This window comes from Patagioenas fasciata, chromosome 9 (assembly GCF_037038585.1).
Source record: "Patagioenas fasciata isolate bPatFas1 chromosome 9, bPatFas1.hap1, whole genome shotgun sequence".
NCBI classification, from domain to species: Eukaryota; Metazoa; Chordata; class Aves; order Columbiformes; family Columbidae; genus Patagioenas; species Patagioenas fasciata.
In genome coordinates this window covers 4,865,838-4,890,752 of record NC_092528.1, presented here as the reverse complement: position 1 = coordinate 4,890,752, position 24,915 = coordinate 4,865,838, and the positions used below count along the sequence as shown (strand labels likewise).

At 59.2% G+C, this 24,915-nt stretch overlaps 1 protein-coding gene and 1 pseudogene across 12 annotated transcripts in view; both read left to right on the top strand.

The window, feature by feature from the left end:
- KIF1A (kinesin family member 1A) overlaps positions 1-24,772 on the top strand; it is a 40,566-nt gene extending 15,794 nt beyond the window's left edge. For 2 of the 12 annotated variants that reach the window (XM_065844514.2, XM_071812319.1), the window contains exons 15-49: positions 168-247; positions 592-667; positions 2,870-2,949; positions 3,228-3,334; positions 3,924-4,007; positions 4,118-4,298; positions 4,381-4,453; positions 4,705-4,798; positions 4,929-5,077; positions 5,235-5,413; positions 5,493-5,630; positions 6,555-6,806; positions 10,102-10,220; positions 10,301-10,386; positions 10,704-10,842; positions 10,989-11,157; positions 11,498-11,588; positions 11,910-12,028; positions 12,210-12,265; positions 12,765-12,873; positions 12,995-13,061; positions 13,153-13,237; positions 13,589-13,694; positions 15,464-15,490; positions 18,396-18,510; positions 18,756-18,889; positions 19,019-19,080; positions 19,183-19,328; positions 19,611-19,823; positions 19,980-20,057; positions 20,354-20,478; positions 20,620-20,766; positions 20,843-21,035; positions 21,111-21,229; positions 21,900-24,772. In XM_065844514.2, coding sequence (XP_065700586.1) covers positions 168-247; positions 592-667; positions 2,870-2,949; positions 3,228-3,334; positions 3,924-4,007; positions 4,118-4,298; positions 4,381-4,453; positions 4,705-4,798; positions 4,929-5,077; positions 5,235-5,413; positions 5,493-5,630; positions 6,555-6,806; positions 10,102-10,220; positions 10,301-10,386; positions 10,704-10,842; positions 10,989-11,157; positions 11,498-11,588; positions 11,910-12,028; positions 12,210-12,265; positions 12,765-12,873; positions 12,995-13,061; positions 13,153-13,237; positions 13,589-13,694; positions 15,464-15,490; positions 18,396-18,510; positions 18,756-18,889; positions 19,019-19,080; positions 19,183-19,328; positions 19,611-19,823; positions 19,980-20,057; positions 20,354-20,478; positions 20,620-20,766; positions 20,843-21,035; positions 21,111-21,229; positions 21,900-21,942 — 4,041 coding nt within the window. In that variant the 3' untranslated portion in view covers positions 21,943-24,772. Of the gene's footprint in view, positions 1-167; positions 248-591; positions 668-2,869; positions 2,950-3,227; positions 3,335-3,923; positions 4,008-4,117; positions 4,299-4,380; positions 4,454-4,704; positions 4,799-4,928; positions 5,078-5,234; positions 5,414-5,492; positions 5,631-6,554; positions 6,807-10,101; positions 10,221-10,300; positions 10,387-10,703; positions 10,843-10,988; positions 11,158-11,497; positions 11,589-11,909; positions 12,029-12,209; positions 12,266-12,764; positions 12,874-12,994; positions 13,062-13,152; positions 13,238-13,588; positions 13,695-15,463; positions 15,491-18,395; positions 18,511-18,755; positions 18,890-19,018; positions 19,081-19,182; positions 19,329-19,610; positions 19,824-19,979; positions 20,058-20,353; positions 20,479-20,601; positions 20,767-20,842; positions 21,036-21,110; positions 21,230-21,899 lie in introns of all 12 variants that reach the window. The other 10 variants (XM_065844518.2, XM_071812322.1, XM_065844517.2 and 7 more) reach the window with 7 other exon arrangements.
- On the top strand, positions 22,787-24,772 carry LOC136105035 (uncharacterized; annotated as a pseudogene).
- Positions 24,773-24,915: the final 143 nt, after the last annotated feature.

Sequence of the window (24,915 nt, the reverse complement as noted above, 5' to 3'; positions counted from 1 at the left end):
TTCGTGCCTCGCTCATTGAAGACAGGGAAAGACGTGTGAAATGCTACTGCAGCTCATTTAAACCAGCCTGAAACTGTCACCAGTGTCCTGCTGCAGCATGCTGGGCAGAGCCTGGCAGAGCGGGTAGGTCTGCTGCCCGTAGCACATGCTCACCCCTCACTTGCCAGGAAACGGAGAAGATCATCGCGGAGCTGAACGAGACGTGGGAGGAGAAGCTGCGGAGGACAGAAGCAATCCGGATGGAGAGGTGGGTGAGTTGGTACAGGATGGGATGGGATGGGATGGGATGGGATGGGATGGGGTTCCCCAGGTATCTCCCCTCTCCACTTTGTGCTCCTGGCAGCAGTTTGGCAATTTGACCATCCAGTTGTACCCTGGCTGCTCCCGGGCGACCCAGGGCCACCATGTCAGCCTGCACAGATGTGGTCTGCTCTGAGAAACCCTCCTGCAGAATGGAGAGAGCTGAAATAAGCGCTACAACTGTGATCCATGGGGCAAACCCATGGGCTCAGGTCCTGTCCTGGGCTTGTCTATGCCAGCTCCAGGGGCTTGTGGGGCTTTGACAGGCGCTTCTTTCCCTTGCTCCTTCAGGGAAGCATTGCTGGCTGAAATGGGGGTGGCCATGAGGGAGGACGGAGGCACCTTGGGTGTTTTCTCTCCTAAAAAGGTAGGATCATCTTATTATCTTCTTCCTGGTGAAGGAGGGTTGGTGTGTATCCACACAGCTCCCTTACAGTCTGCCCTGTTGCTACTGGCCAACCTCAAATACTTCACTAGGCTTTTCTTGGCTCTGAAACCTATGGGGGAAATCCCAGTGTTGACCCCTGCTGGGTATGAACATCAGTTGAAACACATGGCTACAAGTCCAACCCCCATTGCCTGGATGCTCTCCCCATTCAGGGGGGCTTTGCTGACAATCACTGTGTTGGACTTGAGTGTCAGCTGATAAAAATCCATGCTTTGGTGTGTTTGAAATTGCTGCCCTTGAAACCAGTGTGTCTTTGCTGAGAAAAGTGGATGTGGGAGCATTCCATACTCTACTGCTTGTAGCCTTCTGGAAAGTACTTTCTAAGAAAATACTAGCTGCGCCCCAAAAAGCTTGTGCGCCAGCAAACTGTGCCAAGCACCAGCTACAGCACATCACTGCCCCTCACTTGTCTGTATGAGTGTAGTGATGTCCAGTTTACAGCCCCAACCCCATGAAACCCACGGAGCGGCACAGGCTCCCGAGGTGCAGGTGTGACCAGGGTGCTCTCGCTCGGCTCTCCCGCTACGCCAGGGGATGCTCTGAGACCTCCCCTGGCAGCTGATGCTGGTTAGCTTGGCCCCACGTTTTAGAGATGTGTGTGTCCCCAGCTGAGGTAGTGTAAGGGGACCTTCCCCTTGCCTGCCTTGGTGTGGCTCTTTGGATAAATTTCTACATTGTCGTCTTTGTTTCTTATTCTCGTCTCAGCCACTGCCTGTTATGACCCCAGACCTTTGTGTAGAAAGTGTGGGTGTTTATTCCCCGAAGCAGGTTGGTCTTGGAGGTGGGGCATTGCTGTGCTGGTCTTGTTGCCTCCTTACCCTTCAGCTATCTGGTGGGTGGAAACTCCTCAGACTTCTCCAGTGGCTGGTGAGGAAAGTTAGCATCGATAGCGTGCAAAACCCCATTTCGTTAAGGACAAACAAGGCATGACGTTGTTGTCCTGCTGTATGCTATCGCTGGGGTGGTTACTTCTCCAACTAGCACAGTGGAGGGTAGAACATCTGTCTTCTACTAATCAGCCTTGCAAATCTGGAGAAAAACTGCAAGCTAAAGGAGTCTCAGACCCTGGGACTATTGTGTTTGCCCAGGTGGGCCTGAGGTTAAATGCTCTGGCCAGCTCCTTCTTGCCAGCCAGCATGGAGAAGAGCCTGCGTTTCCCTTGAACTCCAGCTCTCCTGCACTGTTTGGAGTGAGTCTCTCCTATCGACCAGGGCTCATTGCCCTGTCGTGATGTGGAAATGTCTGCATGCGAGGTGTCAGCGGGCTGCTAAGATGTTTCTTACCGTCTCTATTCTCATTTCTGGGAAACTCAGAACTTCACCTGCTGATACTCCCAGGACTTTGCCTGTTGCCTGAAGGTGCAATCACAGCAGCTTGCAATGGGGTGAGATAAGCTGAGTGCAACTGGAGAGGTCTGTGGCCAGAGGAGAAACTTCCCTCTCGTCAGAACAAAGTGGTTTGTGACCCAGAGGAAGAAAGTGATGGGAGGGAACTGTTAGGAAGCAGACGAGGGAGTAAAATTCAGCCTGGAGATATGGTTTCATGTCTCCACTACTTTTGTTTGGACCCGCTCTTTTGGATGCTTCATCTATCCTTGTACTGTCAGTGTAAGAAAACAGGTACTTCTAGTTCCTCTTATCCTAAGCCAATTGCTGCATGAGACCTGTCTGCTTTAGCTACACTGTCCACAGTGGAGCCGGGGGCTATGAGGAGACAAGGACCTATGGACACACAGTGCAGGCAAACAGGGTCCTGCCCCAGGAGATACTAAATCATATCACGGACTCCCTCTGGGAAGTGTCCAGCTCTGTGTTGGGCCTGTTTGCAACAATAATTTTCAAAGGCAACAGGGAAAGGGTGCCCAGCACTCAGCCCTTTGAGGAGGAAAGCAAGGAGGTGTTTTGGAGGCAGGTCATCCTTATCTGGCTCCTTGGTTCTCTGCAGTCCCCTTGATAAGTACCTGCGTAGGCATATTGTCCTGGAGCTATGGAGGGCAGGACAGCCCGTCCACAAGCAGGGGGCAGCCTGAGGTGCTGCTGAGTTCCCACCTCCCTCGGGAGCATCCCTCAGTGTCTGGGTAGGTGGGCAACACTGGAGTGACTACTTGTTTGTTTTTGCCAGACGCCACACTTGGTCAACCTGAACGAGGACCCACTCATGTCCGAGTGTCTTCTCTACTACATCAAGGACGGGATAACAAGGTGAGGGCCAAGTCTGGCAGAGCGACAGGAGCCAAGTCCACACCTCAGTGCCTGCCTTGCCTGGGTGGGCAGGGAGGTGACAGGTGTTCCTGGGCTGGGCACCATCGCCAGGGCATCCGCAAAGCACCATAGCCATGTGTGAAAAATGTGTTTGCCTGGCAATCTCATTAGGGACGTTGGTCCCACTGTGCATCAAGGGCTGCTTCTGTCAGATGTTAGGGGGAGGCCCTGGGAGGGGCTGCTTTGAGGAAGAACTGAGCTGGGTTTCCCCCTGGCAGGGTTGGCCGGGAAGATGCAGAGAAGAGGCAAGACATCGTTCTCAGTGGGCACTTCATTAAGGAAGAGCACTGCCTTTTCCGCAGCGACACCAAAACCGGTGGTGAAGGTATTCCTTGTTTGGAGAGGCTCTACCTCCTTGGGGACCCCAGTTCCTCTACGTGTCCCCAGCACCTGCTCACAGCGGGGGGCCTGCCCTCCTCAGGCTAGTGAGGCTGTCTCACATGGCTGTGGCCTTTCCCTGCTTGCAGAGCAAGCTGTGGCGCTCCCTTTGCTGGGAGGGAACCTTGTGCAAGGCACGTGGAAGCTGCCACGGTGAGGCCAGCCAGGGAGATTGGGGTGGGAGCGAATAGCAGACCATAGATGATTTGCCCGCCCAAGACATGAAGCAGAGCCCACCCTGTGGACCAGCAGGAACGTGGGGGTGAAATGGCTTTGGGAGATGCGCCTGGAGAGGCTGGAGATGCATGCTGATCTCCTCTCACATCCAGTCTCTAGCTGCTTTTAGTCCTTGGGACTGCTCTGATTAACAAGGTTGGCTGAGCCCCCTTGGTTGCCCAGGGTGTGGGTGCTGCTGGTGAGTGTCCCTCCACTCTGCGCCTGGGGTGCTGCTTGGAGCAGCTCTCCCTTTCTGAGGCTGCAGGAGCAGCTTCCACCTTACATTTACTTCTTCTCTCCCTTTCCCACTGTCTCTACAGTAATAGTGACCCTGGAGCCCTGTGAAGGTGCTGACACCTACGTGAATGGCAAAAAAGTGACAGAGCCCAGCATCCTGCGCTCAGGTGGGTCCCTGGAGCCAGCGCACCAGCGCTGCTCTAACCTGCCTTCCTCCATCCCACAAGGGCCCTGCAGGTTGTCCCACATTAAACCCGCACTCTTTTCTTCCCTATAGGAAACCGCATAATCATGGGGAAGAGCCACGTCTTCCGCTTCAACCACCCTGAGCAGGCTCGGCAGGAGCGGGAGCGAACCCCGTGTGCCGAGACCCCCGCTGAGCCCGTGGACTGGGCTTTCGCCCAAAGAGAGCTGCTGGAGAAGCAGGGCATCGACATGAAGCAGGAGATGGAGCAGCGGTGAGGGCACAGGGGCTGGGGCGATGGAGGGTTGGGTATCCACCTCCAGGTTGGTCATCCTCTCCTTCCCTGTTCCTCCCAGGCTCCAGGAGCTGGAGGATCAGTATCGGAGGGAGCGGGAAGAGGCGAATTACCTTCTTGAGCAGCAAAGGCTGGTAGGTGGCCAGGACCTGGCTCCTTCTCAGGCTGCCCAGGCATGACTGAGTCCTGACAGATGTTTGCATGGGGTGCCTCTGTGTGTCCTAAAAGCAAGGACAAACCTGTTGTTCCTGAGGTTGTCCCTGTAAACAGAGAACCAGAGGAGGGAGGGGGCCGGGTTCCTGCAGTGGGGGAGAAGTGCTGTGTGGCGACATGGAGGAAGGTCACACCTTGTGGGTTGCATCATCCCTCTCCCTGCTTCCCCCAGGACTACGAGAGCAAATTGGAGGCTTTGCAGAAGCAGATGGACTCTAGGTATTACCCTGAGGCAAATGAGGAAGAGGAAGAACCTGAGGATGAAGGTGAGGGCTGGGTGCCACCACAGGGTTTTGATGCTGTCTGCAGAAGAGTGGACGATGGGTCCTCTGGGCACCTCTGTGCCAATGTCCTCCATCCCAGCAGTGGGGTAACTGTCTCTCCATGTCCCCACAGTGCAGTGGACAGAGCGGGAGTTTGAGCTGGCCCTCTGGGCCTTTAGGAAGTGGAAGTGGTACCAGTTCACCTCCCTCCGTGACCTGCTCTGGGGCAACGCCATCTTCCTCAAGGAAGCCAATGCCATCAGCGTGGAGCTAAAGAAGAAGGTGAGTGCCTGGAGCTCCCCTCTCACTTGCTGCAGCACCCACGGCAGAGGCCACAAGCTTGGGCAGCCAGGATGTGCCAAGGACGGGGTCGCTGAAGGCACCGCACGGAGCCCACTGTCCCCTGGGTGGCTCACCGTCCCCCTCTGCCCCTCCTCAGGTTCAGTTCCAGTTCGTGCTCCTGACGGACACACTGTACTCACCTCTCCCTCCCGACCTGCTGCCTCCCGATGCTGCCAAGGACCGGGAGAAGCGGCCGTTTCCCCGGACCATTGTGGCTGTAGAAGTGCAGGACCAGAAGAATGGGGCGACACATTACTGGACCCTGGAGAAGCTGAGGTGGGTGAATGATGCCCACGCTGGGAAGGGCTCAGCTGGCCTCAGCCTGATTTCTCACCATGGCCCCCACTACCTGCAGGCAACGCCTGGACCTGATGCGTGAAATGTATGACCGTGCAGCAGAAGTGCCTTCTAGTGTCATTGAGGACTGCGACAATGTGGTGACTGGCGGAGATCCTTTCTACGACCGCTTCCCCTGGTTCAGGCTGGTCGGCAGGTGAGCGCTTTGGCTCCTTCCAGGCACGGCTGGGACCCACAAGCAGCCCCGCAGGAGGAGGAGCTGCCGGCTCCGCCACGCACAGGGCGTTTGGCTCCTGGGGCTGCACTGTGGGAGGATGCTGTGGCACCCCCGGTGCCAGTCAGGGCCTGTTGTGCCTGCGATGGCTCTCCGTGTTGGCTGCCAGGACCCCGAGGGGCCCGTGTGCCACTGGCAATGCTCTCTCTGCCTGCTGTAACACGGTGCTGTGCGGGGCAGGCTCTGGGCTTGCCACTGGTGGGAGGCAGGGGCTGCGGCCGTCCGGCGGGCCGAGAGCCTGTGCCGTTGCCACTTCCGCTGCGGTGGGCACGCGTCCATGTGCACGCGTTGGTGTCCGAGCATCCGTCTGTATGGTACGTGCCACGTGTCTCCGTGCGTTTCCCACATGCTGGTTGGAAGGACGTGGTGCCGGCAACAAGGACGGGCCACCCCAGAGAAGGGGTCTGCCTCAGCGGGGGGCTGAGCTGCATGGCCCAACCAACCACACGTGCTGTGGAGGCATCCCACCCGTGCCATGGCACGCGGAGAGGTTCCCTTCAGCAGCGGGGTTGGTGGGGAGTCTCATGCCACCCGCTTTGTCCCCACGTTGCCTGCAAAGCCAGTGAGGCAAATCCACACTGTTCGCACCAGTTCCTTGGGCTGCTCTTTTCTCCGCCCTTTGTAGCCGACAGCCATTGGTGGCTTCCTCTAGGGACACACTGGACGGGCAGATCTTTATTTCCTGGCATCCCTTGGTTTGAGCAAAAAAAAATCCCACCTCAAAACCCAACTGATTGAAAAAAAAAACCAAAAAAAACCCCAAAAAAAGCGAAATTCCTATTCTTGCTCTCTCTGTTTGGAACAGCTGGTGTTAACCTGTCTTCTATCTTGTCGTACTAACCTTAGTTCAGATATCTCTGGCTGCAACAGCTCTCCTCTTTTCAACACATGCATGAGCGAGCGCATGGCTGATCTCACCCCCTCCCCTACCTTCTCGAACCCCGACTCCGACATCACCGAGCCTGCTGACGAGCAGCACCAGGGGCAGGAGGAGGAGGAGGCGGAGGACCTGGAGGAAGACATCTTTCCGGAGTGCCCGCTGTGTGATGGCCGGGATCCGTTTTACGACCGCTCCCCCCTGTTCAGTTTAGTAGGAAGGTTGGTGAGGTTTTAGGAGAGCATGCCGGGAAGGAACTAGCTCTTTCGCATGAGGGAACTGCTTTCGGACACGACTCCCACCTCCCCGGGGTGTCCCGGAGGCACAGGGAGTGGCTGGCTGGCTGGGACTGCCACCAAGCCTGGGGCGCCCGCCGGGGTGGCAGGTGGCCAGCGAGGTAGGGCTGTGACCAGCACAGCGGCAGTAGGGGACAGCAGGGGAAGGTGGACGGGGGCAGCTCCGCCGGAGGCTCTTTGCGTAGGTCCTTCTTTAGGGCAGCCCCCGAGAAAGGGAGCTCTGCCATGTCTCCAGCACCAAAGGAGCCAGGGGAGCTGCCCAGAGGTCTCGGTCCTGAGCATTTCTGTCCCGGGAGGGCCACCTCCCACTGAGCTCAGGGTGACCGCAAGGTGCTGCTGGCACTTTGAAGCCACATGTGCCTCTGGCACTGGCTTGGCCATCCTGGCTGCATCAGTCAGCGTAAGCCCCCCCCCGAAGGCGGAGGCTTGGATGTCCGCAGGCAGTCAGGGGGATGAAGCTGAGGGGAGCAAGTCGAGAGCTGGGTGCAGGAGGGGGAGGAGGGCTCTGTGACCGCCTGTGCCCAGTGCTTGGCTTGGGGCCACCCCTGCTGGCTTGGCACAGGAGATGTTCAGGGAGGCTCCACCACCTCCTTGGCTCCAGCCAAACACAAGAACTTTGGTTTCTCCTATCTGTTGGCCAGGAGATGCCCCTGCGCTCCACCAGTCTTGGCCTGGAGAATCCCACCAGCCACACCAAAGCTGGTTGCAATCTACCCATTCCTCAAATGGGATGTGGTACTGCCAGCTCTGCTCTGGGGTTTTCCCAAGGGAACATGTGCCTGGAGCTCATCCAGGAGCCTCTGCCCCCACGGAGCGTGCCCTGACTGGGGAAGCTGGAGCTCCTCTTCCTTGGCATGTTAAGCCAGGCTTATCCCTGCTAGGCAGGGTGCAGGCAGAGAAGTGGGGAAGAAGGGACCAGTGCAGGCAGAGAGGGCGGAGGTGGAGTGAGAGTCCTGCAGCCTCAGACCGAAAGAGCTGGGTTCTTCCCCTTTTTTTTCTTTTTTCCTTTTTTCCTTATTTAAAAAAGCAAACAAACAAAAACCACTAAACATCAAAAAAACTCCAAAACTCTTGGAGGCACGTCAAAAACCCAAGCTAGGCCCTGTGGCAGCAGCCCCGCTCCATGCCGGGGACACATTCCCCGGAGCTCGGCACCTTTCGACTTCTTTTGAGTCTGCCCTGGGTTTGGCTCCTCGCGCAGCAGCTCTGCCGGCCACATTTCTTGTGAAGTGTGCTTGGATTTGTTTATGATTGGATCTTTGTCTTTGATTTTTTTCCTTTCTTTTTTTTTTTCTTTTTGATTTTTTTTTTTAAGCTGCTGGCTCTATCTCTCCAAAGCTTTAGCTAAAATTGGGGTTATTTCACTTCTGTGTTCCTTTGGAAAGGCTTTTCTTTGGTCTGAGCATGCCATCTTTGCACCTCACCAATCTTGTGGTTAGTGTCCCTGCCCTCCTTCCTCTAGTGACACACGTGTTCCCCTCCTCCCCTTCTCCCCTCACCCCCTTCCCCTCTTTCCTGCCCTCTCCACTCCCTTGGCTTCAGCACTGGCTCCCTGTGACTTCAGGCAGGCAGGTGTGCCCAGACCCCCATGCTTTCGAGACCCCCCTGTGGTCATGGGGCTGTGCCCTGTGCATGTGGTCCTGCGGGAAGCCCTGGCACAGTCCAGCCACTTGTCCCTAGCGGCCTTCAAGAAGAGATGGGGTGAGACAGGCCCAGCTGGAGAGGGTGATGAGGCATCGCCTTTGCTTCCTCAACTGGAGTCTTTGGAGATGTTTTGGATACAAAAAAGCAGTTGGAGGTAAATGGGAGTCACAAGAGCAAGGGAAACCTCTGGACTTCGGGGCTCAAGCTGCAAATGTGGGGCTGGAGCCTCCTGCAAGAGCCGCCTGGGCACTTTCAGGTGCTCTTGGATGTCCGCAAAGATGCCTGCGAGGCTGGGATGTTGCAAGCAGCACTGCCAGCTGCCTGGAGATGCAACCCTCACGGGAGTCCCCTGGAGCAGAAGTGTCCTGGCTGGCCCCCACACCATTCTGCCCCATGACACCCGAAGATGCTGTGCGTCAAGATGCCAGTGGGTGCCCCAGGGAGGGGTGCCAGGCACCCTGCACCCACTTTTGCTGGGATCAGTGCTGCCCCACAGGCAAGGGCAGTTTGTACTGCTCAGCAGGGAGCTCAGCGCCAAAGGCTGTGGGGGTGACTCGTCACCACTGGGGGCACAGCACGCCACCACCACCAGAGTGCCAGGAGGAATGTTGAACAGCGAGCTGGTAGGCAGCAAGGTTGAGGAAGCTGGCAAGCGGAGGCAAACAGCTTGTGAAGCAGGGAGCTACAGCCTGCTGGGAGGTGCCGCAGGGATGTGGTGCGGCCATCGCGTCGAACCCCGGCACAGCAACTTCCCGTGGTAGCGTTGGTGACCTGGACGCAAGGAGGATGGCAGGGAGGCTCAGAGCTGCCGCACGGGGAGCGGGCAGCTCCTTCCTCGCCCACAGGAGCAGTGTGCCGTTCCACCCCTGTGACACTCTGGTGGGTGGCCTGGGCCGCTGAATCCACCTTTGCAAAGGGATGGGGCGGAGGTACACAGACCTCTGATGCCACCAGCTATGCCGTGCAGCCTCCCTCCCAGCCGAGCGCAGGCCACCAGTGGTCCTGCAACACCACAGACATAGCCAGGGCCAGGACTCCCCCGGCAGGTTCATCTCTGGAGGCTTCTGACCTTCAGCCAGGACCTCCTCCTCTCCCTTCCTTCGCTCCCACTGGCCTCTACCTCCCTTGTCACCCTCCCTTACCCCCCCGCCTTGCCCTGTCTGCCCCATCGTGACTCCACAGCCGCCCCCAAGTCATGTCGCAGCACTCCTGCCCCAGTCCTCTGGCTCTCCACCGCAGAGAAGGTCCTCTTCCCTCCCAGCTTCACGATGGCACCAGCACAGCCCCCTTCCCCTCCCCGCCCGCCACGGAGGTGACAGCTGGAGAGGTACGCGAGCCCCATCTGCTTCACGGTGCTGCCTGCAGCACGCTGCCCGCCCGCTGCCTGCTCCCCACCCCTCTCGGCTGGCCCTGGCTGCCTTCTCTTTAGTTTTGCTTTGCAGCGCCGCGGTAGCGCCATGACCGGTGACCTGGGACCGCGGCCGCCGCCGGCCATGCCACCCGCGCCTGGAGACCCGCGGGTGGGAGCAGTGACCGCTCTCCCCTCTGTTGTGTCTCCCCCACCATTCTCCGGCAGGGCCTTTGTCTATCTGAGCAACCTCCTCTACCCCGTGCCCCTGGTCCACCGTGTGGCCATCGTCAGCGAGAAGGGCGAGGTGAAGGGCTTCCTGCGTGTGGCTGTCCAGGCAATCTCAGGTAGGACGGGGACCCCCTTGAAACGTGCCCCTCGCATCCCCTGCACCACCCATGCGGGCTCACTCCCATCCCTCCTCCAGCGGATGAGGAAGCCCCCGACTACGGCTCCGGTGTGCGGCAGTCGGGGACAGCCAAGATATCCTTTGATGACCAGCACTTTGAGAAGGTATGATGGTGGCTGTTGCTTGGTGGGTGCCCAGGGACCACAGACCCCTGCCTGTCATGGTGATGCTCCCCCATGGGGACCACTGGACTCCCAGAGGTGCAGACATCATGCTGAAGGGACCATTCTCCCAGCCCACCTGGCAACTTCCAGCCCTCAAGCACCCACTGGTGCGCCCTGTTCTTTGCTGGGTCCTGGGGGGGCTGGCAGGGGGTAGGAGGGGAGAGCTGGAGGTGCTCTAGTGCTCAGGACAGTGCTGGTGGCACAAGCAGTACCACCTCGGGAACCGCCAGCATCCCTGAGCCCCACTCGTGGTGCAGTTCCAGTCAGAGTCGTGCCCAGCTGTGGGGATGTCTCGCTCGGGAACCTCCCAGGAAGAGCTGCGCATCGTTGAAGGCCAGGGCCAGGTCAGCGACGTGGGTCCCTCTGCTGACGAAGTCAACAACAACACCTGTGCAGGTGAGGGAATAGTGACAAGCTGTTGGGGAGTGCCCCCCCACTACTGTACTTAGTCTTCTGTGCCTGCTTAAGCATGAGAGGCCCGCTGCCCCGGTGCAGCACTGCCAGCAGACACCGAGGGACTGAGGACCCTCCTGTCCTTGCAGTGACCCCAGAGGACCTTCTCCTGGACAGCCCGGAGAAACCTGCGCCAGATGGGCCACTGGAGACAGCTCTGGACCACCTGAAGCTGGGCAGCATCTTCACATTCCGCGTGACAGTCCTGCAAGCCTCCAGCATCTCTGCGGAATATGCAGACATCTTCTGCCAGTTCAAGTGAGCTCGTGGTGCCTCCTGGCTGCATGTCTCCCACTGCTCCACCCGTTGCCTCAGAGCTGGCAGTGAATATGGGGGAGCCCAGCCCCACCACCTTTGAGCCCTTCGTGGATGGGGAGGCAAAACCAAGGCTGTGGAATGAGCCCACATGCTTGTATGGTGCCTTGTTCAGTCACTGATGAAACACAGGGAGAGGCTGCCGTTGGTTTTGGGGGGTGCTGAGCCAGCCCAGGGTGCAACTGGGGAGCGGGCTCTTCTCCTGGTCCCTGCCCTCTCTCCCCTCCCTGCTCCTGCACACCCCCAGCCTGCAGCTCCTGAGCCACCTTCATTCCCTCTGCAGCTTCATCCATCGCCATGATGAGGCCTTTTCGACAGAGCCTTTGAAAAACACAGGACGGGGACCACCGCTGGGCTTCTATCATGTCCAAAATGTATGTATCCCTCCCCTGCCCACACCTCTGCGGCTGCCACAGAGCCCACAGAGCCATTGGCTGGATCTTCTCCCAGCCCATCACAGCCACCCAGCTAAGCCAACCTTAGACAAGATGGATATGTGGGAAAAATACCAAAAGCTGCAGCTCTCCACCCAAAAAGGCTAGGATTTCAAGATGGGGAGAGTACCCACAGGGAAGGGGATGGGTGAGGGATGCAGGGGACTGGACAGGCTTGTACCATCTCACTTCCCCAGTGCTGTTGCTGGCTGCATCCCTTTCCCAGCTAAACTGTGCCACTGCCGGCTCTTTCTCTTCCAGATTGCCGTGGAGGTGACCAAGTCCTTCATTGAATACATCAAGAGCCAGCCGATTGTATTTGAAGTCTTTGGGCACTACCAGCAGCACCCCTTTCCACCCCTCTGCAAGGACGTCCTGAGGTGGGTGCACCCTGGGCCACCCCCAGCTCCTGGGTGTCACAGAGGGGCCACCCTCAGCTTCCTGGGGACCCAGAGAACGGGGGGTGCAGGTGGCAGGAAAGGGTGGCACCAAGACATAGGTGGAGTTGGCTGAGTTCAGTGGTCCCTGTGAGTGTTTTAACCAAGGCAGTTCTCCCTGCAGCCCGCTGAGGCCATCCCGGCGCCACTTCCCCCGTGTGATGCCGCTCTCCAAACCAGGTAGGAGATCTGGCCTCCTGCTCCTCTGCCCACCTGTGGTCCCTGTGCTGGGTGCAGTGTCCCCTTCCCCAGAGGCACCAGAAAACGTACTGCAGGCCGGAGTGCCCGAAAGCCCTTGGCACCCATTCCCACAGCACCTGACAGATACAAAGCCCCTGTTCTCACCTTCTGCAGAGCGACAGGGAGGACGCTGCCCACCCTGGACAGCTCAGCTGGGCACCCAGCCCCGCCATCCCGCAGGGTCCCCATTGTGCTCTGGCTGCCAAGACTCGAGTTGTTGGGGTTTGGCTGAGCACCTTGATTTGCTGTGCCAGTGGTCAGTGAAGTCCACCAGGATGGGGGTGTCCCCCTCTGTCGCTCTCTCCTGCCTTGCTGCCACCTCTGAGTGTCTCCCTGCAGTCGCTGCCTGCTCTGTCCTTACCCTGCCAGCTGTCACGTGCCTCACTCCAAGTGTCAGTGGCAAGCTCACCCTTTAAGCTGTCTTTTTGATCCATCACAGTGCCTGCGACAAAGCTGAGCACCATGACTCGGCCCAGCGCTGGCCCATGCCAGTGCAAGTATGACCTGATGGTCTTCTTCGAGATCTGTGAGCTGGAGGCAAATGGCGAGTAAGTCTGGCTGGAAAGAGGCATGGGAAGGAGAGGGAGGCAGCACGGTGATTTGCCTGCTGCTCAGCACCTGTGGGCAGGCTGCTGTGGCTCTGCGTCATGCCACAATCCTCTCTTCCAGCTACATCCCTGCCGTTGTGGACCACCGTGGAGGCATGCCGTGCCATGGGACCTTCCTCCTCCACCAGGTACTCCCTCCTTGAGATGCCGTCCTGGCTCTGGCTCCTGCTGGGAGCTCTGCTAACCACTACCCCTTCTCTGTGGCCTTACGGGTCTCAGGGGATCCAAAGGAGAATCACCATCACCTTGGTGCATGAAACAGGCAGCCTCATCCGCTGGAAGGAAGTGCGGGAGCTGGTTGTAGGTAAGCTGAGCCAGGTTGGGTGGGCTGTAAGCGACACCCAGCCCGCCGAGCTCCTGAGCATCCTCTCAGCCTGTTTCTTGCCCATGTTCCCATGCGGGGCTTTATGCCTTGCCTCACCTCCCACGCTGCAATAGCAAAGTAGTGGCTGCCCAGAAGGTGACACAGGCATGCCATGTGGGCAGGACTCCTCGGTCCCAGCCACCATGTCTAGGAACTGGAGTGACTGAGCGCCGGGCAGCTGCTGCCTGTGACAGGGGCTGCTGGGGATGCAGGCAGATGGGCTGCCCCTCTCCCTCTTGGGGACCTTCACAGGCCTGTTGCCTGAGTGGTGTCCCTGTGCTGCGCTTGCAGGTCGGATCCGGAACACCCCAGAAGCAGATGAGTCTCTCATTGACCCCAACATCCTGTCCCTGAACATCCTCTCCTCTGGGTACATCCACCCCTCCCAAGATGACCGGTGCGTGCCGCTTCTTTTCTTGTTCTTCCTCAGCTGTGATGAGGGCTGGCAGGGGGACATAGGGAGCCCCTCTCTCCCCTGCCGACCTGTTGCTGCCTTGGGGGGGCTTTTCTGGAGCTGCAGAGGGTCTTGGGGTTCAGGGCTGCCAGCCCCATTCCTCCTTGAGGCCGCTCCACACCAGGCTTTGGCACTACAGGGAATTTGCATGAGGGTCTTGCTCTGCAGTAGCAGCTGTGACCACAGAGAGTCGGTCCCCGTCTGCATGGAGATGATGCAGGAAAGCCATCTGCCATTGCTGCCGGGTGACTTTGGGGATGCTGGTCCCAGAGGGCTGTGTTCCCACCACGGATTTGGCACAGGTGGAGCAGCAGCGGGACCAAAGGTTTTTTATCTCTGAGATATCCCTGGCTGGGTCCTGTGGCGATGCGGGGAAGCAGTGGTGCAGAGTACAGAGCTCTCCTCTGCGCCAGGGCTATTGGCAAAACCTGGGGGGCTGGTGGGGGTCCCAGGTCAGAATGGGTGCGTGCAGGAAGCCACAATGAGGCGGGAACAGTCATTGGCAGCACCGGGAGCAGCGGGACCGGTCCTGGACTGTACATGTAGTGGTTGCTGGTGTAGGAGTACCCTGGCAGGAACTGCGGATCACTTTTCCCCTTCTTTTCTTTGGGGTCACCGCTGCCCCAAAGAGGCCTGTCCCAAGGCAAGGTGTTTTTGAGGGGGGATGATGGGGTTCTGGATGGGAGGTGCCACCTTGCAGCGCTCTCAGGGCAGCTTCTGGGCATGGTGAAGTGACAGGCACGCAGTACCCGGGCAGCAGAGCCGAATCATGGGGTTGGGTGTTCATGCACGTGTCAGACCAGGAGACTTTGGTACAGCCATGGGGACATCAGAGCAAGACCAGGCAGGGATGTTCAGGCCCTGAGTGCTCGGCCCAGCAGAGCTGCAGTGGCTTTCACTGGACTGCTGGGAGCTGGGTGGCTGTGTCACCTGTGAGCTTCTGGGGCTGCATGATTTTGTGTCAGCTCCTGATCTGGTGGGTTGGTCCTGGGTGCAACCAGATCGGATCTTCAGCATCTCTTGCACAGCCTGGCAGGGAGGATGTGGCTCCTGCTCCTGTCTTCCCTGCACGGAGCTTGCAGGGCAAGGGATACTGCTTGGGCTGGGTGGGATGCTTGGGGCATGGGGAGACGGGGGCTCGCATTTTGTGAGAGAGCACCTCAGCTGCACGCTCAGAGGGTCTGTGCCACAGGTCCAACCCAGAATCGGGGACACAGGCAGGTGTGCACACTGTATCTGCCCCATATCTGCCCTGTATCAAGCCTGTGCGGGGCTGGGCAGGAGGATGACAGGGCGGCCGGCGTGCTGCAGGGTGCCGAGGGGCGCTCACCACAATCCCCCCCGGCTTCCATCCCGCATGCAGTCGCGCAAGCTTTAGCCCCAGCAGCCTGCAAGGGAGGGCAGCGGGCAGAGCCATGGCCCGCCTCACCTCCACCCCGGCTGCTTGTGCTCCCTGCTTTGCCGCCTTACACCACGCAGCCTCCATTGCCCAGTGCAGCCTTGGCTCCTCTCCCCAGCTTCCCCAGTCCCCCAGAGCCACTCAGGAGACCAGGGCAGGGGTTTGGCTCCCTCCCTGGCACTCATCCATCTCTGCATCGAGCTCCCAGGGAGGAGGCATGAGGGACCACGCCCAGGGTCCCCCTTCGCTTCCCTCCACTGCTGCGGCCCATCCGAGCCCACACTAACCATGTAACTGTTTTGTGTTTTTGCAGGCAGTTTCTTGATTCGGATATGCCTAGGTATTATTTGTTTCCATTGTTTTTTTTTTTTCCACCCCCTCTTCCTCTCTCTCTTCTTTCTTTCTCCCCCTTCACCTCGGCGCACTCACTCCCACCGGAGGCAGCACTCAGACATCCAGTCCCCCATCCCTCCACACGCCCCATCCCTCCTCCCTCCTGCCCTGGCACCTCTGGCTCACTTGGCCCCTTTTGCTGTTCGTTTGGGCCGCGCTCTCGCTGGCTGCCGCTCCCCCTCGCACGCCTGCGTTCCCATCGCCTGATTTGAATTTTCTTCTCGCTTTTTGACATTGCTGCTCTTCCATTTCTCCGGCATCCAGAGCCAAGCGTGCCGCCCCCCGTGCCCCATTGTCTCCCACCTCAGCCCCAGCTCAGCCCCCGGTGCCGCTTGGAGTAGCTGCAGGGCTGGTGTGGACCATGGTGGGGACTTCAGGGACCCCTCCAGCCCTCACTCGGGCACTTGTGACAATGGCAGTGCTGCAGGGTGGTGCACTGGCACCCTGTGCACGGTAGTCCTGTGGGCGCAGATGTGGTGAACTGGCAGTGTGCAGCTGTGTGTGGGCGTGATGGTGGGTACGCACACCCAGGCATGGCAAGGACTGTGTACTGGGGGAGTGGCTGTTCAGGTATGGGTGGTGTGCAGCGGGGACCTCAGGGTGAGCCTGATGTGCAGCATGTGGGCGAGAGCCGCCGGCCCCAGATGCTGTTGCCAGCCTCTGGATGGAAGCGTCGCTGAGGGCCCTGAGAAGGGGGCATCCTGCTGCTGTGCCCCACGTGTATCTGAGAGACAGGGGATGAGGTGTCCTGAGACCTGGTGGGCTCTGTAGCTTTGTGCCATCCCTACAGTAGCTAGAACCTGGCCCTGCTCAGAGATGCCTGAAGGCAGAGCTGTCCCTCCAGCAGCACCCGGTTCCCCTAAGGGTGCAGGGGGGTGGCTCCAGCAACGATCCAGCCCCCCACTGCAGGAGCACATGAGCTCACGCTGGCATTGCCTGTGGGCCCTCAGCACATGGATACTCTCCCTGTGAGCCAGCAGACAGACCAAGAAATTATCGGCCACTGTGTGGGTGGTGGTGGGACAGCTGTTTTTCGCCCTGATGGGCACCTCCCTGGGGGGCTGCGCTGGTCTGGAGCTCCTTGCCCTGGGATGGCAGCAAGGGCAGAGTTAAGGGGATGGGGAGTATGTGTGTGCTCACTTCCCAGCTGCTGGTCCACGAGGAAGGTGAGAGGCGAGGGTTTTCACCCAAGTGGGTAAACCCCTGCCTGCCCTCGCTGAGCTGGGCTCAGATTCAGGGTCCAGCTAGGCAGGAGCTCCTTTGGCCAGCAGTGCCAGTATGGGGCAAGTCTCCCTAAGAGGGGCTCCCCTTCCTCACGGCCCTGCTCCCGCACAGCCCCATACAGAAGATGCTTTCTGACCTTTCATTTTTTCTGTGTACGTGTGTGTGTTTGTCCTTGGGTTGCCTTCAACGTATAGCATTTCGTTTGGAAATGATACTAGGTACTTCACGTGCACCCGCTCGGTCTGGCCCCTCCTGCTTTTCTCTCTTTCTCCTTTGGCTCCTCCCTTTGCTTTTTGCTCTTTCCCCCCTACCCTGAGGCTCCTTTTCTCCTCCCTCTCCCTGGGGAGCATTCTCTTCTCAAGTGACCTGTGTCTGCAAAGTGATCCTTCACCTTGGTTCTGTCTTATGTGGGATTTTTTAATGTATTTTATACACCTTCTGAAAGCGTCGCTCTCCCTCTTCTTCCAATGTGGGGGCAATCACAGCTAAGACCCTCTCCCTGCTGCCTCTGGCCACGCTGGCTCTCATTAGAAGAGCCACTCAGGCGCCTGGATGCTGCTTCGGGGATCTGCCAAAGCATCTGTGTTAAGACAGTCTCTGAGCCACAGCTTCCTGAGGATGCTCAGGCAATAGCTGGGGCTGCGGCAGCTCTGGGTGGCTTTGGGGGGTGGGTGTCCCATAACTGCAAGGCTGGCCCAGGAGGGAGCCCAGGAGAGGGGCAGAGGGCGAGACGAGGATCCTTTACACTCTTGAACTGGAGCCGCCTCCTGCTTCCCCCACACTTGATTGCTTGACTCGAAGAGTGCAGTTGCTGCTCTTGTTCTGGGTGGCTGCGCTGTCCCCTGTGGGACCCCACAGGCACCAGGCGAGTGGGGTGGGGGGTTCCCTGCTCCTGCTCGCAGGCTGGGAGCTGTGAAACACACGCTGAGGGGAGCGAGGCAGCCTGGTGGGGATGGGGACGGATGGGGCTGGCGATCAGGGCAGAACAAGAGCCAGGGAGGAGACAGCTCAACAGGGCCCAGCCACCAAATAAATCCTGGTCCCCAGGTGCTGCTGCCAGATGGGGGCAGCCCTGGGGAAGGGCACCAGTCTGGCAGGGGGGCTGCTTTCCCAGGGGCAGGCTGGCAGCACCCCCCATGCCAAGCATCCTCCCTCCTTTCCCTTCTGGCTGTCATCACCCAAACAGGGACAGTGGCTCCTGACAGGGGCCAGGAGGTGATGCGTACCCTGAGCTGGATGGTGGGGACCTGACTCGGGTGCGCTAGGGGTGGCAGCCCCCCGCTCCAAGGATGGGGGTGGGGCATGCACCCTCCTTTGCCTTCCCAGCCCGCCCTGCCTTGCCTGCACCCCAGCTGAGCCCCCACTCCTCCCGCAGTCCCTCCTCCCCAAAACCCCAGTCTGTTGGCTGTTTCAAGGGCGCCGCGTTCCCCTCCTGGGGCGCCTTGTCTCCCTTTGCCTTGAGCCTGTGCCCTCTGGAGTGGCTGTCCCCAGCTGTGCCCCTGCGTGTGCATGTCTGTGTGTCCCTGCAGGCGTGCTGCAGTGCTGGGGGGGGACGATGGCATCTCCTTGCTCGCTCGCCTGGGGTCCTATGGAGGTTGTTTTACTGGCTCTGCTATTTTTTTTGGCAGGACTTTCTACCAGTTTGAGGCGGCGTGGGATAGCTCCATGCACAACTCGTTGCTGCTCAACCGTGTCACCCCGTACCGGGAGAAAATCTACATCACCCTTTCTGCCTATATTGAGGCAAGGACCTTAGTCAGGGCCATTATAACACCAACAAATCTGGCATTTCCCCCACTGTCGGGGTGCAGCCACCGTGAGCACCTGTTTAGCCGGCACCTATGCTAACAGGGTGCAGGATTCAACCTGGTGACTGGGAGCCCTGCGGGACCCCGGGAGTGGAAACCGCTGGGCACCAGGGGTAGGAGAGACCTGCTGGGCTGCCAGACTGCAGCCCCCATGACGCTCTTCCCCCCGCTCTGCTGCAGATGGAGAACTGCACCCAGCCCGCCGTCATCACCAAAGACTTCAGCATGGTTTTCTACTCCCGGGATGCCAAGCTTCCTGCCTCCCGCTCCATCCGCAATCTTTTTGGCAGTGGCAGCCTGCGGGCTTCTGAGAGGTACTGGAATGCTCTTGCCTTTCTGGGGCAGGAAGGCCATCACTGGAGGCATCCCAGCAGCCTGGGCGAAATAGCCAGGCCCTGGGGATGAGGCAGAGCTGGTAATGCCTCATCTCCCTTTGCTTGCAGCAACCGTGTGACGGGAGTCTATGAGCTCAGCCTCTGCCGGGTGGCCGACGCCGGCAGCCCAGGTGCGTGCCGTGCCTCTGCCTGGGCGTTTGCTGGAAGAACGGTGTGGTGATTGGGGTCAGGGCTGTGCGTCTGTCCCCCCAGCTGTGCGTCTGTCCCCACAGGCATGCAGAGACGGCGTCGGCGTGTGCTGGACACCTCCGTAGCCTACGTGCGAGGAGAGGAGAACCTGGCTGGCTGGCGGCCCCGCAGCGACAGCCTCATCCTTGACCATCAGTGGGAGCTGGAGAAGCTCAGCCTCCTGCAAGAAGTAAGAGTCTGGGCTAGAAACAGGCCGAGATAGTGCAATTTGCAGCTCAGCCGCTCACCCTGCCAGTGCAGGTGGGATTCCCCACCGTGGGTGCCTTAGCCCTCCTGCTGGTGGGAGGAGGCAGGAGTGGGACTGTGCTCTCTGCTGCATCGCTGCTCACCGGGGCACAGCTGACCCAAAGCTGATGCACAAAGGAGTGTAATGAGGCCTGGGAAGTGTGGTCCCCGAAAGGATGTGGGCAGGATGAAGGGGCCACCCCTGAGCCTGGCTGCCTGTGTTCAGGTGGAGAAGACAAGGCATTACCTGCTGCTGCGTGAGAAGCTGGAAACGACCCAGCGCCTGGGCCTGGAGACCCTGTCCCCCTGCTCCAGTGAGGACTCTGAGTCCCGAAGCACCTCCTGCGTCTCTTCCCCACTCTCTGCTGATGGAGCCCCTGAGGGCCGCACCTCTCCCCCTGAGACCCCCAGCGAGAGGCAGAAGGAGCTGGCCGTGAAGGTATGCGTCCGTGAAGGTACCAGCCAACTCATGGGGATGAAGCTGGGAAGAGGCTTCCATGGGGCAGCAGGAGCCTGTGGCAGGAGAAAGCCTAAGAGGAGCGGGAGGGTGGAGGAAGGTGCATCGTGCCCCACCATCTTCCTCCTCTCTCCACAGTGCTTGCGCCTGCTCACGCACACCTTCAACAGGGAGTACAGCCACAGCCACGTCTGCATCAGCGCCAGCGAGAGCAAGGTACTGCTGCAGCCCCAGGCTCCCCCGGGCTGGCAGGGGCTGGGAAGGATGTGTGGCCAGGGGGAACAGGCTGGGTGGGGGCAGATGGGCACCATGGCACAAGTGGTTCTTGCTTCGCGGTCCCTGCTCCCTCTGCTCTCCCTGGTGTTCCTGGAGCTGGTGGTTCTCAGGACTGTGCCAGGAGAAGACACTGCTGGCCGGAGGTGTTGCCTCTCCCTGTATAAGCAGGCTTCTGGTCCTTTGCCTTTGCCCACCTTGGGGCAGAAACTCGAGTCCACACCTCCGCTTCTCTACAGCTGTCTGAAATGTCTGTGACCCTGATGAGAGACCCCTCCATGCCAGCTCTCGGGGTCACCACTCTCACCCCATCCTCAACCTGCCCATCACTGGTGGAAGGACGCTACAATGCCATGGAGGTCAGGTAAGAAGGTGGTTGGGAGGTTCAGGTGATGCCCCAGTGTCCTCTGAGCAGGGCAGTTGTACCACTGGGACACTGTCTTGATCGATGGGTGTTCCCTTGCCATCACTCTTCCTACACCCCCAGCCTCTCCTCCATCCCCAGGCCCCCCCAGGTCTCCTCCAGGGTGGAGAGTCCTGACCTGGAGCCTGCAGCAGAACGAGAGCAGAAGAAGTCCCCAGCCCGCCGGCCTGAGGAGGAGAAGGAGCCCCAGCGTTTGCTGGTGCCTGACATCCAGGAGATCCGGGTCAGGTAGGAGCAGCCAGCAAGGGAATGCCTTGGGGCTGGGGGGCATCATGTCCCACTCTGACTTCGGTCCCTTCTGCAGCCCCATAGTTTCCAAAAAGGGCTACTTGCACTTCCTGGAGCCCCATACCAACGGGTGGGTGAAGCGCTTCGTGGTGGTCCGGCGCCCATACGTCTACATCTACAACTCGGACAAGGACGCGGTCGAGAGGGCCGTGCTCAATCTCTCCAAGGCCCAGGTGGAGTACAGTGAGGACCAGCAGGCCATGCTCAAGGTAGGGCGCCAGGAACCAGCCCCACTCTGCACATTGCCTTGGGCGAGGCTCTCAGCCCCAGCTCTCCCCCAGCAGACTCCCAACACTTTTGCGGTGTGCACGGAGCACCGGGGCATCCTGCTGCAGGCAAGCAGTGACAAGGACATGCACGACTGGCTCTACGCCTTCAACCCCCTCCTGGCTGGGTCCATAAGGTACCGGGGGCAACTGGGGCAGGAGGGTGCAGGGAGGCTGTTGGTGGGGGGTCTGTGGGCTCCATGGGCTCCCTGCCCTGTTCCCAGGGCTCTCCCTGCTACAGCCCCTTTGGCCAGGCATGGGGAGCACCTCCTGTGCAGAGCTGTGCCTCGATGGGCTCTTTGCTGGCAAAACTTGGACTGTATTAATCTTGATTTCAGCTCCTTCCCCCACTCAAGTACTTCAGTCTAGTTGAAGATGTCCCTGCTCATGGCAGGGGCGTTGGACTAAATTACCTTTGAAGGTCCCTTCCAACCCAAACTATTCTATGATTCTATGATCTAGGGCCAGATCCCGGCTGGTACAGAGGCATTTCTGTGCTGAGTTCAAAGCAACATCGATACCTGGTGGCAGGGACACTGGCCCTTCACTGTTATTGAGAGCATCTCTAGCAGTTCTTGAGAGCATCTCATCACAAAATTCTTGAGACCATCTCAAGTAGCAGGATTAGGGGAACAGGAGTAAATGCACAGAAATTTGTGTGCTCTGGCTAAAGAGACATTAATCCCATGTACCTCCAGCTCTGGTTGGATTCAAGCACCAGCCCGAAGCCAGGACACTGAACCCAGGGGACCACACTTCTGATTGTCCCTATCTCTGACACCTTTTGTCTCTTGCTTTCCAAATCAGATCCAAGCTGTCCAGAAGGAGAACAGCCCAGATGAGAATCTAACTTGAAAAACACCCTTCACCTCATCCATCTGCCAACAGGATCAAGATAGCTGATTCCGTCTCAAGACTTCCCATGTTAATGTCTGATCTCTCACACCATCTGCTGCCCCAGCTGTCTGCTCCATGGAAGGATCTGTCTCGATTCACACCTTCACAGGGGAAACTCACTTCCGTTTGTAGCTGCAAAAGCCTGGACCCGCCTGTGCAGGATTACTCATGCGCCTGCTATCCCTCGGGTGACCTTCATGTCACACCATCTGTAATGCTCCAGGAAGGTCCCTGTTGGAGGGGAGGGAGCAAGGAGGGCAGTTTTGGCTAAAAGCTGGTCTTTGATCTACAGAGGTGGGAGTGCAGTGAAGCTCAGAGGTGGGAGAGCAGGAGGAATTGCCTCTGTGTGAAGGGAAAGTGGTAGTTTAGGGATGGGGATTTCCTAGTTTATTGATGTTTCTGCAAGAGACGGCAGGGTAAGATCAGGTGTTGGTAGCTTAAGATGATATTTATAAAGTATTTATTTCTATTTACATCACAAAAATCCCATAAATTGGGTTCTGGCCCCCGGACAAAGCCTCCTCTGGGCAGGGGAGAGCCTTGGTGGTGGGCCGGGTCCTGGAGATGCCTTCCCGGGCACATCCCTGGCACATGCCTGGCAGCAGCGGTGCTCTCGCCCTCGCTCCCCACTGTTCCCCAAACCTCTACTTTACCCTCCCTGTGGCTTAAACTACTTCTCCCCTCAGCAGCGGCTGGACAACGCACCATGTCTTCCCAAAGGAGGCAATTCCTACCTGCCCCGTCTACCTCTGGAAGGGGGGAGCCCTCCATCTTGGCTGGCCAGGGCACCCACATCAATGTGGATGGGTCACCTTGCTTTGGAGCTTGGTCTTGCTGGAGGGAAAAGAAGGACTCTGGGGGCAGCTCTGCCTGTCACCTCGTACAGGGCTGTCCTTCCCAACAAAAAGCACGGGGCCACCTCCACTGTCCTGGCCTGGGAGCCCCAGGGGGCCTTGTCCAAAGGCATTCCCCATCTCTTAGGGCAGGACGCCAAGGGTCCCATCCCCTCAGGGAGTGTGGAGGTTCAGGTGGCCACTTCCAAAGCCAGATGCGAAAGTTCTCTGGGAAATGGGATTAGGAATGACCATCCCAATCCACAGGATGCTTGTCACCCTTTCCAAAAAGGGCTGTCACGTCCCTTCTCCTCCCAGCAGGATGACAGGCTCAAAGCAGTTCATGACAGCAGGGGAGAGGCTGGCGTGGGGGCATTGGGGCGGAGATGGGGCTGTTTTCTCCTGTTGCAGCTGCCATTTTCTCACTCCTCTTCCCCTGCTGCAGAAGTGAGCACCCATCTCCTTCCCGCCCTGCCTCTATCAGCACGTTAATCCAGGAGGCTTCTCACGGCGGAGGTGGCTTCACCAAGAAGACATTCTTCTCCAACCATCACTGCTTCCATCCTCCTGCAGCAGCAGCTCTCCCTCTCCTTCTCTCACCCACGGGCGGGATGCTTTGGTTCGGGGCTCCCCGAGTGTCCAGCAGCCTCTGGCACAGCTCTGGGCGAGCATCCTCCTCCGCATCTCCCAGGCACCCCCAGCTTCGCTGTCACACCTTCGCACCTGCCCTTCCCTCGCACAGCACGGCTGCACCTTGGCTCTGCCGCACCTCCCCGCGCTGTCTGTGGTGTGTGTGTGTCTGTGTGTGCGCATGTGTGTCGGACGTGGTGCTGTCTTCTTGTTACACCCATGTTGCGGGGGCATGGATGGGTTGGGATGTGGCTGGTGGGCAGAGGCTTGCAGGGACGCCCTCGCTGCACGTCAGACACCGTTCAGCTTGGAGTTCAGGTCACGGAAAGGGCTTTGGGATCCTTCCTGAGCCCTTGCCAGTTCTGCCAGCCTCACCACAGCTCCTTGGGCATCTCACCGCATTGCTCCAGCCCAAAGCCACGGCGGGGCTGCTCCTCCTGGCCCCGTGTCCCAGTCAGGCAGCAGCTTGGCCGCCTAGGACAAGCTGCCCATCAAACTGGAGATTTTTGCCCTCATGATCCATTTTAGAGACCTGGAAGCTGACTCGTGCCCTTTATGGCAGGAGAGGTGCCCACCTGGTGGTGTGGAGGGGCAGAGCAGCAGCCAGGGTGGAGCAGTGGCCTGAGCAGGGTCTACTTGGTGCCATCTCAAATTTCAGTGTAAGGGTCTAAAGGTGGAAACACTGGGTGCCCCAGGGGAGAGGGGAGGCTCTTCCAGGGCAGCAGCAGAGACAGCTTCTGGGGGACACAGGACCTGCATCTGCCAGGGACCAGACACAGGTTCACCGGCCGCGGCTGGGCAGTGCTCCCCGTGCTGCGGGCGAGGGGCGGCCGTGGCGCTGGTGTCCTCCAGCCAGAGCCAGCGCTGCCAGAGGCCAGCAAACCTGCAGAGCAGCTGGCTCAGCTGGGGGCAGCAGGGCCGAGGGGGACACGGCTGGACTCCTGCAGCATCTCCACAGGCTGGCCCCGGCCCTCGAGCTGCCCTGGATGGCGCACCAGCTCCACTCTTCGCCAGCACCACTCACCCCCTGGTCAGTCCCCTGTCCACCTCTCCCCTCCACCACTCCAGCCCCCGGGACAAGGAACACAGCCCCGAGGGTTAGGCACGACCATGAGCCCCAGCAGAAGGGAAACGTCACCGGGGAGCAGTGGCAGGGAGCTGTGCCCTGCAGCTGGGGAGCCCGCCCTTCCCCAGCTGGTTCATGGCGGCGCCCCCGGGCTGTCCAGCCCCGCTGCCTGGGAGCTGGCGCCGCGAGTCCCGGCCATCCGCGCGCACATGAGGCTTGTTTGGTTCTGAAATAAATGTGGCATTTAACGCAAACAGCCCCGTGCCATTGAGCTCCTTCCTGGGACGGATGGGCGTGGCGGGACCCTGCAAGCCAACAGCACCGGCTGTGAGGAGCCCCGGGAATGTTGTGTCCAGTCGTGGCCTCTCAGCTCCAGAAGGACAGGGAACTGCTGGAG